At 37.0% G+C, this 14,818-nt stretch overlaps 1 protein-coding gene across 5 annotated transcripts in view; it reads left to right on the top strand.

Moving 5' to 3' along the window:
- Positions 1 to 14,818, top strand: part of egg (SET domain bifurcated histone lysine methyltransferase eggless) — a 72,819-nt gene that overhangs the window by 14,231 nt on the left and 43,770 nt on the right. For 4 of the 5 annotated variants that reach the window (XM_083121212.1, XM_083121209.1, XM_083121213.1 and 1 more), the window contains exons 5-12: positions 3,194 to 3,291; positions 3,674 to 3,800; positions 8,097 to 8,192; positions 9,562 to 9,629; positions 10,584 to 10,763; positions 11,703 to 11,920; positions 12,489 to 12,688; positions 14,256 to 14,464. In XM_083121212.1, the coding sequence (XP_082977338.1) occupies positions 3,194 to 3,291; positions 3,674 to 3,800; positions 8,097 to 8,192; positions 9,562 to 9,629; positions 10,584 to 10,763; positions 11,703 to 11,920; positions 12,489 to 12,688; positions 14,256 to 14,464 (1,196 nt within the window). The remainder of the gene's footprint in view (positions 1 to 3,193; positions 3,292 to 3,673; positions 3,801 to 8,096; positions 8,193 to 9,561; positions 9,630 to 10,583; positions 10,764 to 11,702; positions 11,921 to 12,488; positions 12,689 to 14,255; positions 14,465 to 14,818) is intronic. The other variant, XM_083121210.1, reaches the window with a different exon arrangement.

The following is a 14,818-nucleotide window of genomic DNA, read 5'->3' as shown; positions in this document are numbered from 1 at the left end:
TTCTATTGAAAGCTTCTTTTGCTATTGTGATTCTCGTTTTCACTTCTTGTTTGCAGCTCATGTCACTGCTTATAGTGCATCCGAGGTACTTAAATCTATCCACTTGCTGGATTCTTTCACTGGTTGCTCTCACATTAATATTCCTTGGTTTCCGTCCTATAACCATTGCCTTTGTCTTCTTTACATTAATCTTCATCCCATACTGCTCACAGCTGCTGTTTAACTCTTCTAACATACTATTTATGGTTATTTCATCCTCAGCGAATAATGCCATGTCATCAGCAAATCTTATGCATTTTATTCTTCTTTCTCCCAATTTGACACCTCCTGTGCCCTGGAAACAATTTTTCACTATATCTTCTAAATAGATATTAAACAAAGTAGGCGATAGGCAGCATCCTTGTTGTACTTCTCTTCCAATTTCACAGCCTTCTGTCATTTCATCTCCTGTTCTCACTTTAACTCGTTGATTCATGTATAAGTTGCTTAAAAGTCTTCTCTCTTTCCAATCTACACCAATTTTCTTAAGAATTTCTAAAAGTTTAACCCAATTCATTCTATCAAAGGCTTTCTCCAGGTCTACAAATAATACAAACACCTCCTTTCCTTTCTCTAAATATCTTTCCCCAATGGTCCTCAGTAAACCAATTCCACTGACCTTCGAGTATAGGCGTCTGTTCAGAGTTCTGAGAAGAATTTTTCCCGAGTGAGATATCAAGCTGATTGTCCTGTACTCGGAACATTTTCTGGCATTGCTTTTCTTCTGCAGAGTACCAAAACAGTCTCCGTGAAATCTTGTGGCCAATCCCCTTTCTCATAGATTTCATTGCATAAGTGCAGTATTTCTCTTTTTCCGTCTCCCAGGCATTTGATAAGTTCAACAGGAATTTCATCAGTGCCCGTTGCTTTCCCATTCCTCATTTCTTTGAGTGCTTGCTCAAATTCTTCATTCAGGATATAGTATCCTTTCTCATCATCAGGCACGTCTTCTTCATTTTCTACATTCAGACTGTCTGGGCGATTCTCTTTCTGGTAGAGCTCTTCAAAGTACTTTCCCCGCACATTCAATATTCCTTTTTTGTCTGTGATTTCACATCCTCCCTCGTCTTCTATCATCCACATTGTTTTCCTTTTCTTCTTTTGGAAGCCCAAACAGTTTACTTCACGATACATCAAGTCATACCTTCCTCTTTTTTTCCAGTTCTTCAATTTCTTCACATTTTTGTTTCATCCATTGTTCTTTTGCCCTGTCAGTTTCTCTTCTTAGCTGGTTATTCAGTATCCTGTAATTATTTCTTTCCTCTTCTGTATTTACATTCTTCCATTTTCTCCGTTCCTCCATTTTTTCCAGCATACTTTCAGTAATCCATGGTTTCTTTGCACTTTTCCTTTCCCTGTAGCCTATTGTTTCATCTACTGCCTTCTGTAAGCAGCTTTTTATTCCATCCCACATCTCATCCTTATTGTTACAACTAGCTTTAAACTTAGTATAGTTTCCTTGGAAATTTTCTGCAAATTTTTGTCTTTCTTCTTCTTCCCTTAGCTTCTCTAAGTGGGGGTTTCTTGCTCACCTTATTTTGTGTTATCTTCGTCAATCTAAGATTGATTTCTCCTATTAGCAAGATGTGGTCTGAATTAATGTCAGCTCCTGGCAATGTCTTCACATTTTTCAAACAATTTCGAAATCTTTCTTGTACCAGTATGTAATCTATCTGGTATATTTTGCAATCTCTTGGACATATCCAGGTGTATCTCCTTCTCTTATGTTGCTGGAACAGTGTGTTTCCAACAATTAGGGAGTTTCTTTTACAGAAATTGACCAGGCTTTCCCCTCTCTCATTTCTCTCACCTAATCCATATCTTCCTACTGTACTTCCTTCCTGCCTTTCTCCTACTACAGCATTCCAATCACCCATTACGATAATGCATGATCCCTTTCTCTCTCTATCCATCAAGTATTCTATCTTCTCATAGTTTTCCTCCACTTCTTCTGACAACCCACTATGTGGCATATACACTTGAATTAACGCTAAGTCTTTCTTCTTTCCTTGAAGTTTCACCATTATAATTCTGTCATCCACATAATGCACTGCTATAACTTTATGTCTCACACGTGGTCCTAGCACTATTCCCACACCACGGTTTCCTTGTTGATCACCTCCAGAATAAAACATGTTGAACTCATCACTCACTATTTCACCATTTTGTTCCCACCTCACTTCTGATATTCCCATAACATCTACTTTGTTTCTTCTCATTTCTGCTTTTAAGTTTTCTAGCTTTCCAGACTGTAACAGGGTTCTGACATTCCACGTTCCAATCCTTAATCTTACCTTCCGTTTGCTTCTCTTTTCCCCATCAGTGTCCTTTGTCATAATGTATCCTTCCCAGACATCCCCCTCCCGGACATCCGAATGGGGGACTAGTTTACGTCCGGAATATTTTGTTGGAACGACTCATCATGATTGCAGTTTTTCTAGGGAAAAGATATAAATTCGGTAGCTTCCCGTTGCTTTCCGCTCACCACTCTCTCTTTCGCATCTTGAAAGATTCCAGGGGTCCCCAACGAGGAGGTGAGGAGAGTGGATTTGGCTAAATGAGCCTTCCGGACTTCACCGAAATTCACTGCACCAAACTTATGGTGCTTGGATATAGGTTGCATATCAGTTCCATCAGGGTTTTTGACTCAAGTTCGAGAAATCCCATTTAGCCAGTGCCTCACGCAATTTCTTTTCCTTGTCCCGATCTGGTCCAGCATTGCTTTTTAGCACCAGTCCTTTCCTTACTATGTCACTCTCCATAACCAGACTTCTAAAGTATCTAATCACTTTTCCTCGTTTTTACACCATACTTGAGATAACAGTGAGAAATTTTATCTATGTTAAAACCTTTTTTATATGATGACAATATAATTTAAATATCGTTTTTTTAATGTGTGCATCCATATCAAGTGATTAGTGATTAAATTGCTAATAGACTAAAATATTTTCATATACTACATATATTTTTTTGCAAATACCGGTAGTTATGCTTGAACTGTTTATCTTCTAAAAATGTTTTTCAGATCAAGCTGAAACAGGGTTCCACTGTATATATTTTGGTGCAGGAAAGATTACTTGATTTTAATAATCATTACTGGTCTTCATCATTCTACAATCTACATATTGAATACTAAATATGTATTTCTTTGCAGATGGTTTCAAAGATACACAAGTTCTCTTAGATAATTTGCAAAAGGAAATAGACCTATTGAGGAAAGATATTTATAAGGACTACATACCGAGAATTAAGGTGAGGCTCCTAAGAAGTAGTCAAAACTTTTAAATGTTTATTCATTCATTGTATAGATTATTAAATATATGCCTAACAGAATGCCTAATTATATTTGAAAAGCACCTGCCGTTGTTATGATTAAAGTTCTAAAGGTGATGAAAGTCATAATGGCAAATTGCAATTACTGAACTTTTGAAGTTTCTATGTATTCTGCTGTTCCTCCAATACAGATACCTTCATTAACACTGTTGTTCTGTTGATGTCCAGGCTTCTGATTGTTTTCGATCTCATGTAAACTGTACTTTCAATCCTGTTGAGCTACAAAATTTTGATTTTTGTGTGCAAAAATATCATGGTGTTTGGTGTACCAAAATTTTCTTTCTTGTTTGTTTTCCCTCAGGAACTCCATCCCATTAATATCGACGACACGCCTGTTCCTGTGTCTGAAACAAACTCACTGGCAGGACTTCGTTACCACAATCGAATGTCTGGAGGAAAGGTGCCTATTCGTAATTTATTGTCTGCAGGTAAGAAAATATGTCATCTCAGGGTTGCAATATTGTAAAGTTATTTTATGTTGTGTTTGACTATATAACTTTGCATTTTGCATTGTGTGTGTACAGGTTTTTCTGTCTTTTGAGGATACTAATGGTAATTTGTGGAATGCACTCACTATAATGAAATTACCCAATTAGGGGTTTAAATTTGTATTTTTGCAAGGATATTGCATGCTTTTTTGGGTGTTATCAATGGAGCTTTTTGTTTTTTGCTTGAGAAATGTTGAGAAATACTTGAATGTAGTGAAAACATACCTGAGACTAAGTTAATATAGGGTGTACCAAAAGAAGTAAACCCATTTGTTGTATGTATTATGAAGCAATCTTATGAGGGAACAAAAATAGAGATATCTATGGGAAGCCTACAGTTTGGAGTTTATGTGTGAAAAATAACATTGGACACATGACCACCATTCACATCCCGACACTGACGGATCGAGGCACCACACTTCCCATGACTTTCGCCAAAGTTTCTTGGGAGAGACCACGAATGGCTGTACGAATGTTGACCTTGAGAGCAGCAATCATTGCTGGTTCATCCCGGTAGAGATTATCCTTGAGGAACCCCCAGAAGAAAAATTAGGAGCTGTGAGATCTGGTGATCTCGGAGGCCAGCTAAGGTTTCCATTCTGAGACATCACATGACCTGGAAACGATCTGTTGCAGCAATGCCATGGTTTGCCTTGCTGTATGACAGGTAGCTCCATCCTGTTAGAACCATATCTCATTATTGTCCCCATCCAACAATGGTCGCAGAAACTTGTCCAGCATCTGGCAATAATGTTCACCATTCACTGTGACAACCATCGTTCTCAGAAAAGAAAGAGCCAAACACGCAATGAGCCATAATCCCACACCATATTGTAACGTGTTTTCCTTGAAGGGGTCGTTCATGGACCTGTCCTGACTTCTGTCGCCCAAATGTGGCAGGTATGCTTATTAACAAACCCACTGAGGTTCCTGGCTATATTTGGTTGTTCTGTTAGCACAAGGAACTACTGTTCAAGCTGTACCCTTTGTTGCATGTCTCTAGGTGATAATTTCTGAACAATTTGAAGTTTATAGGAATATGTGTGTCAGTCAGCACGTAAGATTCTGCACAAGGACGGCGAAGTGAATTTTGGGACTGTCTAACACTGACATACAAATAGTTTTGATCTTCTCTGCAGTGCGAGATGATTTTGGACGTCCAGATCAGGGCTTGTCAACAACATTACCTGTAGCATGGAACTGATTGACACATCGCCGTACGACATGTTTTGAGTGGGCAATGCGAACATTAAATTGTCGTATGTATGCTTGCTGTACTTGCACAATACTTCATCCATTAGAAAAGTAAAGTTCAACGATGGAAGCATGTTCTGCGTTAGTCCACCTGTTCATGTTCAAAACTCCACACCTACAGTTCTAACCTGCAACAGAAAGAAGGGACATAATTAGTACACTCTAGTAATGATTTGTTTCAAAAGTGTTTACTTCTTTTGGTAGTCCCTGTATTTGTTATGTATCACTTACTCATTGTGTGTAAAATAATGTTGGGATGTATTTTAATAACAGTCACAGGTTTGGAACAAATCATGATGGAAACAAAATGAACAACTAAATGATGAGGAACTCTTGAGTAGTGAATGGACGATGGGGTGGGGGTCACATTTCATATCCATTCATGTAATCTTAGGATGTGGAGCAGTGAACTTCTCTATGTCATTATTGAACATGAATGTGACATCAAGAAGATGTAATGCACACTTGTACAGTACAGAGTAATTGACCTTTTGTTTTTGCTGAACAAACTGTGACGTTGCCCAATTTCTGGATATGTTATGGGGCATGCTATACCAAACATTTCTTGGTGGTGGGTAGAGGCACATATTTTTGGTAAATAAAAAAGCTAAATTTCGATACAAAAACTGAGTCAATTTCAGGTTCAAAAGCGGTAAATAAAATTAAATTTTGCTATTATAGCAGTGTAAAAGCACCATATAAAATGACATTTTGGTTTTAAAAAATGTGAATATAATCTAAAATTTGATTTAAAAACTGCACTATTACACAAAATAAATATATCCATTCTAATAGCACATTAAACCGTTACCAGAATATTAAGCTTATGCCTGTATAAGGGAGTCCCATTTTTGCTTCTCAAATATTTACAGCAGAATTAATCAATTTTCCGTGAATTGCATAACTCGCAGGATAATTCAGATGTCAGAAAGTGTCACGTCTGTATATAAACGGTAAATTTCATGTTTAAGAGTCTATTTCGCATTTTGCAGTTCATTTCGCATCATTTCGTGACAAAACAGAGTAGGAAAATGCATCTTACACCTTTCAGAAACATGAAAATTTAACATTAGAATGTGTTATTTCACATTTCGTGTTTTTGTTGAGAACTTAATATGCATGCCTCTTAGTGATTGGTTGTAAAGAGAGGATAGGGGGGAAAAAATCTAGGGGATCTAAACATATGTGAAAGGGAAACATTTTATTTTGTTTCCATTTATTAAACAATATTGAGGTCCTCTCCGATGGTGTGTAGTGGTAATGCTGTTGCTTTGCCATCAAGGTTCGATCCCTGGGGGAGGCACGTACAGTGTTTTGGATTCCACCTAAAGCTGTAGGTTCAGTCCAGATTAGTGTGAGAACAAAATGGATTTAAGACAAACTTTGATAACCAGTATTGAGTTTTTACTACCATGTTTTTGTGAACTCTCATAAACTTTTCATAACACAGCCACTGACACCACAAGCAATACTAACAATGCATGAAAAGCTAGTTCTCTGTGCTTGAAGCATATGATGTGCTGTTTGTTTTCTTGGGCTAACAAAGCTTTATGCCACAACGAAGACTTGAATCAGAACCTTCAGTTCTTGTGGACGGTGGATTGAACTCAGGAATTTGCTTGCAATGCTAAGAGTATACCAATTAATATTTTTTCTTTGTAGCTGATCAGTGGCGATTCATTCATTTTGAGTTTGTTGGACTTTTAACCACTGTTTTAAATCTTTATTTCAAGTTAAAATAATTCGAAATTAATAGTTTGTTTGTTGAATTAGTCATTTTCAATTTTTCTACCCCAACTGATGTTCTACTATATTTCCAAAATTGCAGCTCTGAATATACTACCCAATTGTATCTCTATATAATCTTGCATTAATTTTCAGGCCTCCCTGATGGCATAACAATGAAACTGTTGCCTTTTAATCAAGGGCTCTGGGTTCAGTCTCTGGTAGACACATTGCCCAGTTCAAACTATAACTTTCAACTGTAGGTCCAGTCCCAATTAGTCTACATGAGCATAAAGTAGACATTAAAAAAGACAAATACTAAATTTTGCATTTTTTCATGACAAACATTTCTAACCACCAAATAGATAATTTTATAATCAAATTTTCCTGCAATATTTGTGTGGAACCAAATATTTTATTAGGAAGTCTGCTTACATTTTTGACTATACCCCTTTTTGTATTATTCAAGGTGTCAAAAAAATTCAATCAACCTCACCTGCCAAATAACAGGGACATTATTATTATTTCATATTAGGTTGGCCATACTCAAATAGAGATATGTAATAAGCTATAAAATAGCGGAGACCAGTGTGAAATTTTATCCAGCATCAATAGTTATACTGTTTCAGTATAAAATTGCAAATCTTCCCAGAACATCTTATTCACCTCCTAGACTGCAATATATTTTTATCTAAGGAACTACATATTTAGACATTTCCAAACAGAACCAGGCTGCCTGAGTTATATCTTGACATTCATAAAAATAGTAACGAAACGGAAAGTTTTTGCACCAAGCTAAAAGTGGCAGAAATGTGAAGTAAAGTAAACCAGGTCAATCAATCAAATCATGGGTGATGCATGGAAATATTTTTGGGTTTGTGTTTTGATTAATTTCCATCAGTTCCTCATATTGGTTATTAACCTAAAGGTAGACCAGAATAAAATTGAGTATGGTGTAAACATAGTTCTCAGGGGTTCCATCTTTAATTCCTTCGATCAATTAAGAGTCCAGCATGCTTTTTCATCTTGGGCAATGTAAAAAAGACACACAATATTTGTAATATTAGTTGCAGCTTTTGCACATTATTATTATTTGTTGTTTATAAACTGGGATTTTGTGTTATTTAGATTTTTCTTTCCTTGAATTTTAAATATTTTATTTGTATCTGTGTTTATTTTGTTTGTGGGGCTTTGTGTGTCATTGTTGGGCTTTGTGTAGATGTTGCATGATATTTTTATTTCTGCACTTCATACTAGCTGATTCAGGGGGATCAAGCCCATCTAAAACTCCCATCCATTCGCCAAATGCTAAGTTACTGGAAGGGCAATCACCTAATAGATCTCCAAGTGGAGGTAAGCCTTTTGAATTCATAGCACCAACACATTAAAATTCACTTCTAGTATAGAAATAAACACAAAGTCCACATTGTTTTAAAAATAGATTTCTTTTTTCACTGGTGTTTATTTTTATGTAAGAAATAAGCTGGTTGGGACTTTTGATTAACAAATAGTGCAAATGAACAAGGTGTTGACAGTGTCAAATGCTTTTAAACAAATATAAAAAAAATAACAGTTGAAGTAGAGAGAGTTCTGTCTATGGACACTCTGCATATTATATTAACTTGTTTTCATGTATAAATGCTCTCCACGAGAGGTTCTTACTATTGTCCCGAAACTGGTGATTTCTATTGATTAATTTTGGTGGCCACTATCACCATAGAGATCAGTTTCATGAAGTAATAAGAACCTCTTTGTATTTGTGTGAGTAAGTATGATTTTTTTCCTTTCCCAAACATATATGAACTTGTGAAAATAAAATACACGACATAAGTTACAAGTATGGAGTTCTCTTTTAGTAATTTTGTCATACAGTGAAATCACAATTTTACGTTCCCCGGTTTTATATTTTCCCATATTGCACATTCACTTCTCATGGTCCCAGTAGAACAAAATATGCATCATTTTCCCGCATTTTAAGTTCGTTCAGCTTCGCTCGTTGAAAAACGTAAAATCGAGATTCCAATGTATGTACTTGTTTGCCAGTTATTTCTGTAGACTATACTTGAATGAATGATAATTATTGCCATTGCTGAGTAGTTATACAATAAAACCTCATTAATCTGGACTAATGGGGGGGATAAGTTGACGGGTTTAACGAAAGTCCGGATTAACTGAAATAACCTAAAAGAACAGTAGAAAGTGCATTAAAACTTCGTTTATAGCATGTTTATTATGATGTATTAGGCCTATTAAATACACTATACTGTACAAAGTCTGCGGGAAACAGAATTTCATCAGTGGTTGACCGAGTTTTCTTTGGGGAAAGAAGTCCTCTTGTTGACTTCTAGCCACATTTAAAACCTTGCATTCTGCTTTTTTTTTCTGTCCGGATTAAGCGAAGTTCAGCTTATTGGGTTCGGATTAATGAGGTTTTACTGTAGTTTAGAAATTCAGTTTGTAGAAATATTTGTTCCAAATAGCAATTTCCATAAAGTAAATTATTTCTGAACACCTGATATATCCGTTAGCTTAATATTTGTGTAAGGAACATAAGTCTGCAATCTTGCATGGAAATGATCACTTTCTAAAATTTAAGACAAAAAATCTTGGGTAAGATTAATGTAGAAGAGAACTAAGATATATTTTGACTAAATAAGGGAAATTTTCTAATGTATTAATTTACTTTCCATTTTTACAATGATATGTTTTCTATTTGAACTAGGAGGAGTGGCTATGAAGAAAGTGACTCAGATGCGATCGCCTGTTTCGTCTCAGTGCTTTCAAGATGTGGTAATTTTCTTAGATTTTCCTCACACATAAAACTAATCATAGACAGTGGAACCTTTATTTTACTTTCCCAAATTTAACATTTTCAAACATTTTTCATTGAATTTTGATGGTACCATAAAAGCAAACTGTTTCAAAATTTCACCCAATTTTACATTTTCCTTCAATTTTACTTTTATCAGCTTGGTCCCCTGAAAACATAAAATCAAGGTTTCACTGTATCTCATAAATAATATGAAGTGCTTCAAGTATAGTCATTGTAAATCGCAATTTGCATTACACTATTTCATAGTGTGCAATTGATTATACTGTCAAGAGAAAGTAGAAAATTCGATTTTTCATTTGCAACTATATTAACATCCTTTCACCACACAACCAATATCCCCCCTGCTCACAAATGCAACCTTTCATTGTGCAAATACTGCCTGCTCCCTTTCCATCACTTCTCACATCCTTCAGATCCAGATCTTCTACCTTGGCGAAAATATCCACAGCCCTGAAGCTCAGAACAACCACTGCTCCTCCACCCAAAACCTGAACTTAACTGGTGGCATATATAGCAACAACCACAACATCCCTTTCAACGACTGCTGGCCTCCGTGGCAGAGTGGTTAGCATAGTGTGCTACCAGTGGTGGTGATTAAGGGGGGCGAGAGGGGGCAGGTACCCCCCCACTTTTGCCCTTGCACTATGCTAAACCTTATCTACAAAGGGAAATATACTGTCTAGCCCCAGTTTCGCCATTTTGCCCTCCTGGTTTTGGAACCCAATCACCGCCACTGTGTGCTACGATGCCAAAGGTCCCGAGTTCAAAGAAAATTTCAAGTTTTCCCGAGGTCTGGTGAATGTTTCTAAGTTGTACGTACTTGATATATATGTGTAATGAAATTAGTGCATTTTCTTATCATTCTTCAGCATTTCATGTTCACCTGTGACTAATTTTGTTTAACATTTCAGCTTTCAAATGAAGTGGTCGCTTTGGGGCAGGTGGCACTGACCCCATGCTCCTTGCCTCCGATTGGCCCGCTAGTTCGTCCACGACCTCGTATTGGGGACATCATGTATGTCATGAAGCTCAGCTTCTTTGGTGTTTGGTCAAAGGCTAAAGTGTTGGAGATTGTTCCCAAAGGAAGTGAGGTACGTTTTATTCTATTGACTTATTGTACAATTGGAAACTGAACGTAACAAATCAAATGTAAGGTTGTGCTTTTATGCAGTGATCAGAAACCTACATTTTAATAGTAGCTTCACTAAAACTATACTAAAGTTATACTTATACGATAATAGGTTTTGTTATTTATTGTCACGATACCCATTATTCAATATATTTTGATAGCAGTGTTACCATCTGTGACTTGTTTTCAGTAGTTCTTGAGATAGAAAATGTGCCTCTATCTGAGTATTGCAATTAGGATGCTACTGAAATTAATAAGGTAAAATGCATAACGTAGGAAATTGCTAAATCCATGTTTAACTGTATTAATAATTATAATAATGCGAGTGATCCTGGGTTCAGTTCCTGGTGGGAGCCCCCAAAATATTGGTTTTGACCCAGCATCGCGTGGAGAATTGGGGAGCTACTTGAAAAGAAGAAGCAGTGTGCTCCGATCACAAAAGCCGGGAAACAGCGGCAATGGGACTTGACACCCACCATGCATCACCCAATGAGAATGGTGCTCTGGCAGTCTGTAGCTCTTAGATGGCTGTTGTTGCACAAGAGTTTTACGTGTTAAAACACTCAAACAAATTATGCTATTTTTATTTTGATTATTATTATTTTGTACTCTTTGTGTATTCTCAAGTGAACTTGATGCATTTATATTTGAGTTTGTAATTGCTGTAATATTCTTGTAAGCAACAGTGTAATTTTCTTTAAGGAATATATCAATTTATATCAATGTTATTTTCGTATGCTAAATTACATATTACATATGAAAGGTCAGTTAGAGCCTTGATGTAACCAGTGCTTAATCATCAAAAGTGGTGATTTTCACATTCTTCTTACTTGTTGCTACATAGTATTCTTACAGTTTAGTTACATACGTATTTATTGAAATTTATTTCTCCCTCTTCCAGACCTTATATAAAATAAAGTTTGAGTCAACGTACCGTAAGTCCAATCCAGTGAGGCAAGTGACTGGCAAGCAGATGGCGTACAGCTCTCCCTGCCCTACAAGGCTGCCGGTGGGCACCAGGGTCATAGCCATCTTCAAAGACGAGGAGTGGTCAAACACCAAGGAGTGCTTCTACTCTGGTGTCATCGCAGAACCTCCAAAGTCTATGAATAAGTACAGGTAAAATTTGCGGGTGAATTGTTTTACATTTTATGAATTCTTGTATGCTGTGATGATTGGTTTAGCAAGGATTTGCACCAAAAGACGATTCAAAGGTACTTGCCATCTGCAGCTTCTTCACTAGATAGATGTGGATGTAGATTTGGAGATATACCCACGCCCAGCCAGACAACACTTTAGCACTGGTTTTAATTGTAATTATAACATTTTTTTAACATGGATGGGTCTCCCTATCAATCTCAAAATCTAGTGTTAGTGACCACCTCTCACTAATGTGCCTTGAGGGAAAAAAATGTGATTTTCAAAATGTTGGCTGTTAGGTACCTTTAATCTCTTTTTGATGTATCTGCATACTGAATCAGTGTGCATATTCGACGAATTTTAGTGTCAAAAGATTTATTTTAATTAATTGATTTGAATGAGTTTTGTGTGTGTGTTTTTTCTTTGTGTGTTTTTAGCAATCAATCAGTTATAAAAGAAACCCTGGCCGAACCTTAACAGAATCCATCGGAAGTGCATAATAAGTTACATTACTTTGTGCCATTAATGGTTCAATATTGGATTGCAGGTATCTTGTCTTCTTTGATGATGGATATGCTCAGTATGTGCCACATGACAAGATTCTTCTTGTGTCTGAGTGCTCCAAGAATGTCTGGGATGACATTCATCCAGATGCTAGGGATTTCGTCAGGAAGTACTTGGAACAGTATCCCGAGAGACCCATGGTTAAGCTGCAGCAGGGGCAGATCGTGAAGACTGAATGGAATGGTGAGTAGATAGGAGTACGTTTGTGAGGAAATTCTTTTTTTGAACACTTATTTGCTCAAAGAGAATTCGCTGTGGAAAATATTTCAGCTGCAGCATATATAAACAAAGAAATGTTGAATCTCTTATTTGAAATGAGATGTAGGAAAATTATGGAAATAACTTATAAGATGACTTTGTGTTGCCCCTTGTCAGATTTTCTTTCCATATGTTTCTGTATCATGCATCAGGGACAGCTCCTGGTTAACCGAACTGGCGGGGCTTTGGGTCAGAAATTGACTATTTATGTGAGTCTATGAGTCCATGGGGGAAGGGATAGAGTGTGGTACTGAGCCACTATGGCTAAGATTGGTAATGTGTGGAGCCATACCTTCACACACCCCAATGTGTCTTTATGACAATGTACAGGGGATAGATTTATTTTTGACCCTTTTTAGGACAGGTGATTAATTGTATTTATTTTCTTTGAAATTAGCCAGATTGTGAAAGGGTTTAGATCAAAAGATTCTTGTTCAGAATTTAAATATAAAGTTATTTTCCAGTACTTTCAGAAGAAAATGCAGGTCTGAAAAGGGTTAAAAGATAAAACAATACACATATATTGTCGTCTAATACAGTGGAACCGTGATTTTGTGTTTTTTGGAGGACTAAGCTGAAAATGCTTAACCTTTACTCTCCCTATGATACCATATGGTATAAGGTCGTACTGACCCGGTGATACCATATGGTATAATGGTGCTGATTACGAAATGAATGTGCTTTTTGGACCTTCATATTCTTATGTTTGGGTGGAAACTCTGACATAGGTCTGGAGCAAGCCTGGAAAATTTACATTGATGACCAACCTCCCCCCTCTCCCCCTCCCCCCTTCGCAACATATCCATGCCACATTTCCGAACAGAGTTTCACATTTTGGCTCATTATTCAACTTGTGTGGCACCCAGGAACATGAAACATGTTTCATTCTCTTTGGAAACGTCCATTCTTTGAAAAGAATACTAAGATTTGCACCTTCTCCCCAAAATAGCAGGAGAAGAGGGGGCAAACTCCAGATTTTTATGGCTTTTTCCATTGAAATTTTGGGGGTTGCACCCCCCAAACCCCCCTTCCTCGGTTCGGCATTCTGAATTGTACATGGTTGCATGTGCTGATGTTTTAGCTGCAAAACAAAACTTATCCGAAGTAGATTGCTCCCATAGTGCCCGAGTTGTAACAATTTTCCTCCAAAAAGTGTTCGAATTTAAAATTCCTGCTGAGAAGCCTGGGAGTCCAAAGGTTAAATTGCAATGAGAATATAAAATTGAGGAAAATTTTATTTTGTAACATTTTTCCATGTTGACACCATCAAAGTTGAATTTATAACACAGAAACTGTAAAATCCAGGAACGTAAAATTTGGTAATTAACTCTGATACACTTACTATTCATTACCTATCTCTGTGTAACCACCAAACTGATATTATAGATGTGAAAGAGGACCAGAATCACTGTGCTAGTGTCGTTATTACACTGGTGCTGATGAGTAGCATGTGCATGGTAGATGTTGATACTAATAAGCAAAAATATTTTAGGTAAATGGTGGATAGCCCGTGTGATTGAAGTAGATGCCTCCTTGGTGAAAATGCACTTTGACGCTGATGCCAGAACGGAATGGATCTACCGAGGCTCCACTCGGCTGGGCCCTCTGTACAACGAGCTGGCCAACCAGGCTGCAAGGAAGGAGCAGGGAGGGTCCAGCTTCAGCAGACACAGAGGCCTTGGTGTTGCATCCCTTAAAAAGGTTAGTGAAGAGGGCACCAATGTTCTGACAGTCTATCGATTTATGATACTGATAATAGTTAACAACAATTGGATGCAATGAATTGTGTATTACAACATATGGAAAAGTTGTGTAAAAATTAGAGCTTAACCAGGGACCGAACCTGGATCTTTGGCATTCTGAACCAATGCTCGAACAATTTGACTTCACAGCTCGATGTTAGAGCAATGGCATGGAATGTCAAAGACCCAGTTCGATTCCTGGGTCTGCTACAATTTATCAGTAAGTTATAATATGCACTGTTTACTTGAAGTGGTATATTATTCTAATGTTAGTAATGAAAATTGAAATAATGAAAGAGGGGAGGGTCAGTTT

Source organism: Lepisma saccharinum, chromosome 4, assembly GCF_977018435.1.
Source record: "Lepisma saccharinum chromosome 4, izLepSacc3.1, whole genome shotgun sequence".
NCBI lineage: Eukaryota > Metazoa > Arthropoda > Insecta > Zygentoma > Lepismatidae > Lepisma > Lepisma saccharinum.
This window is presented reverse-complemented; position numbering and strand designations above follow the sequence as displayed.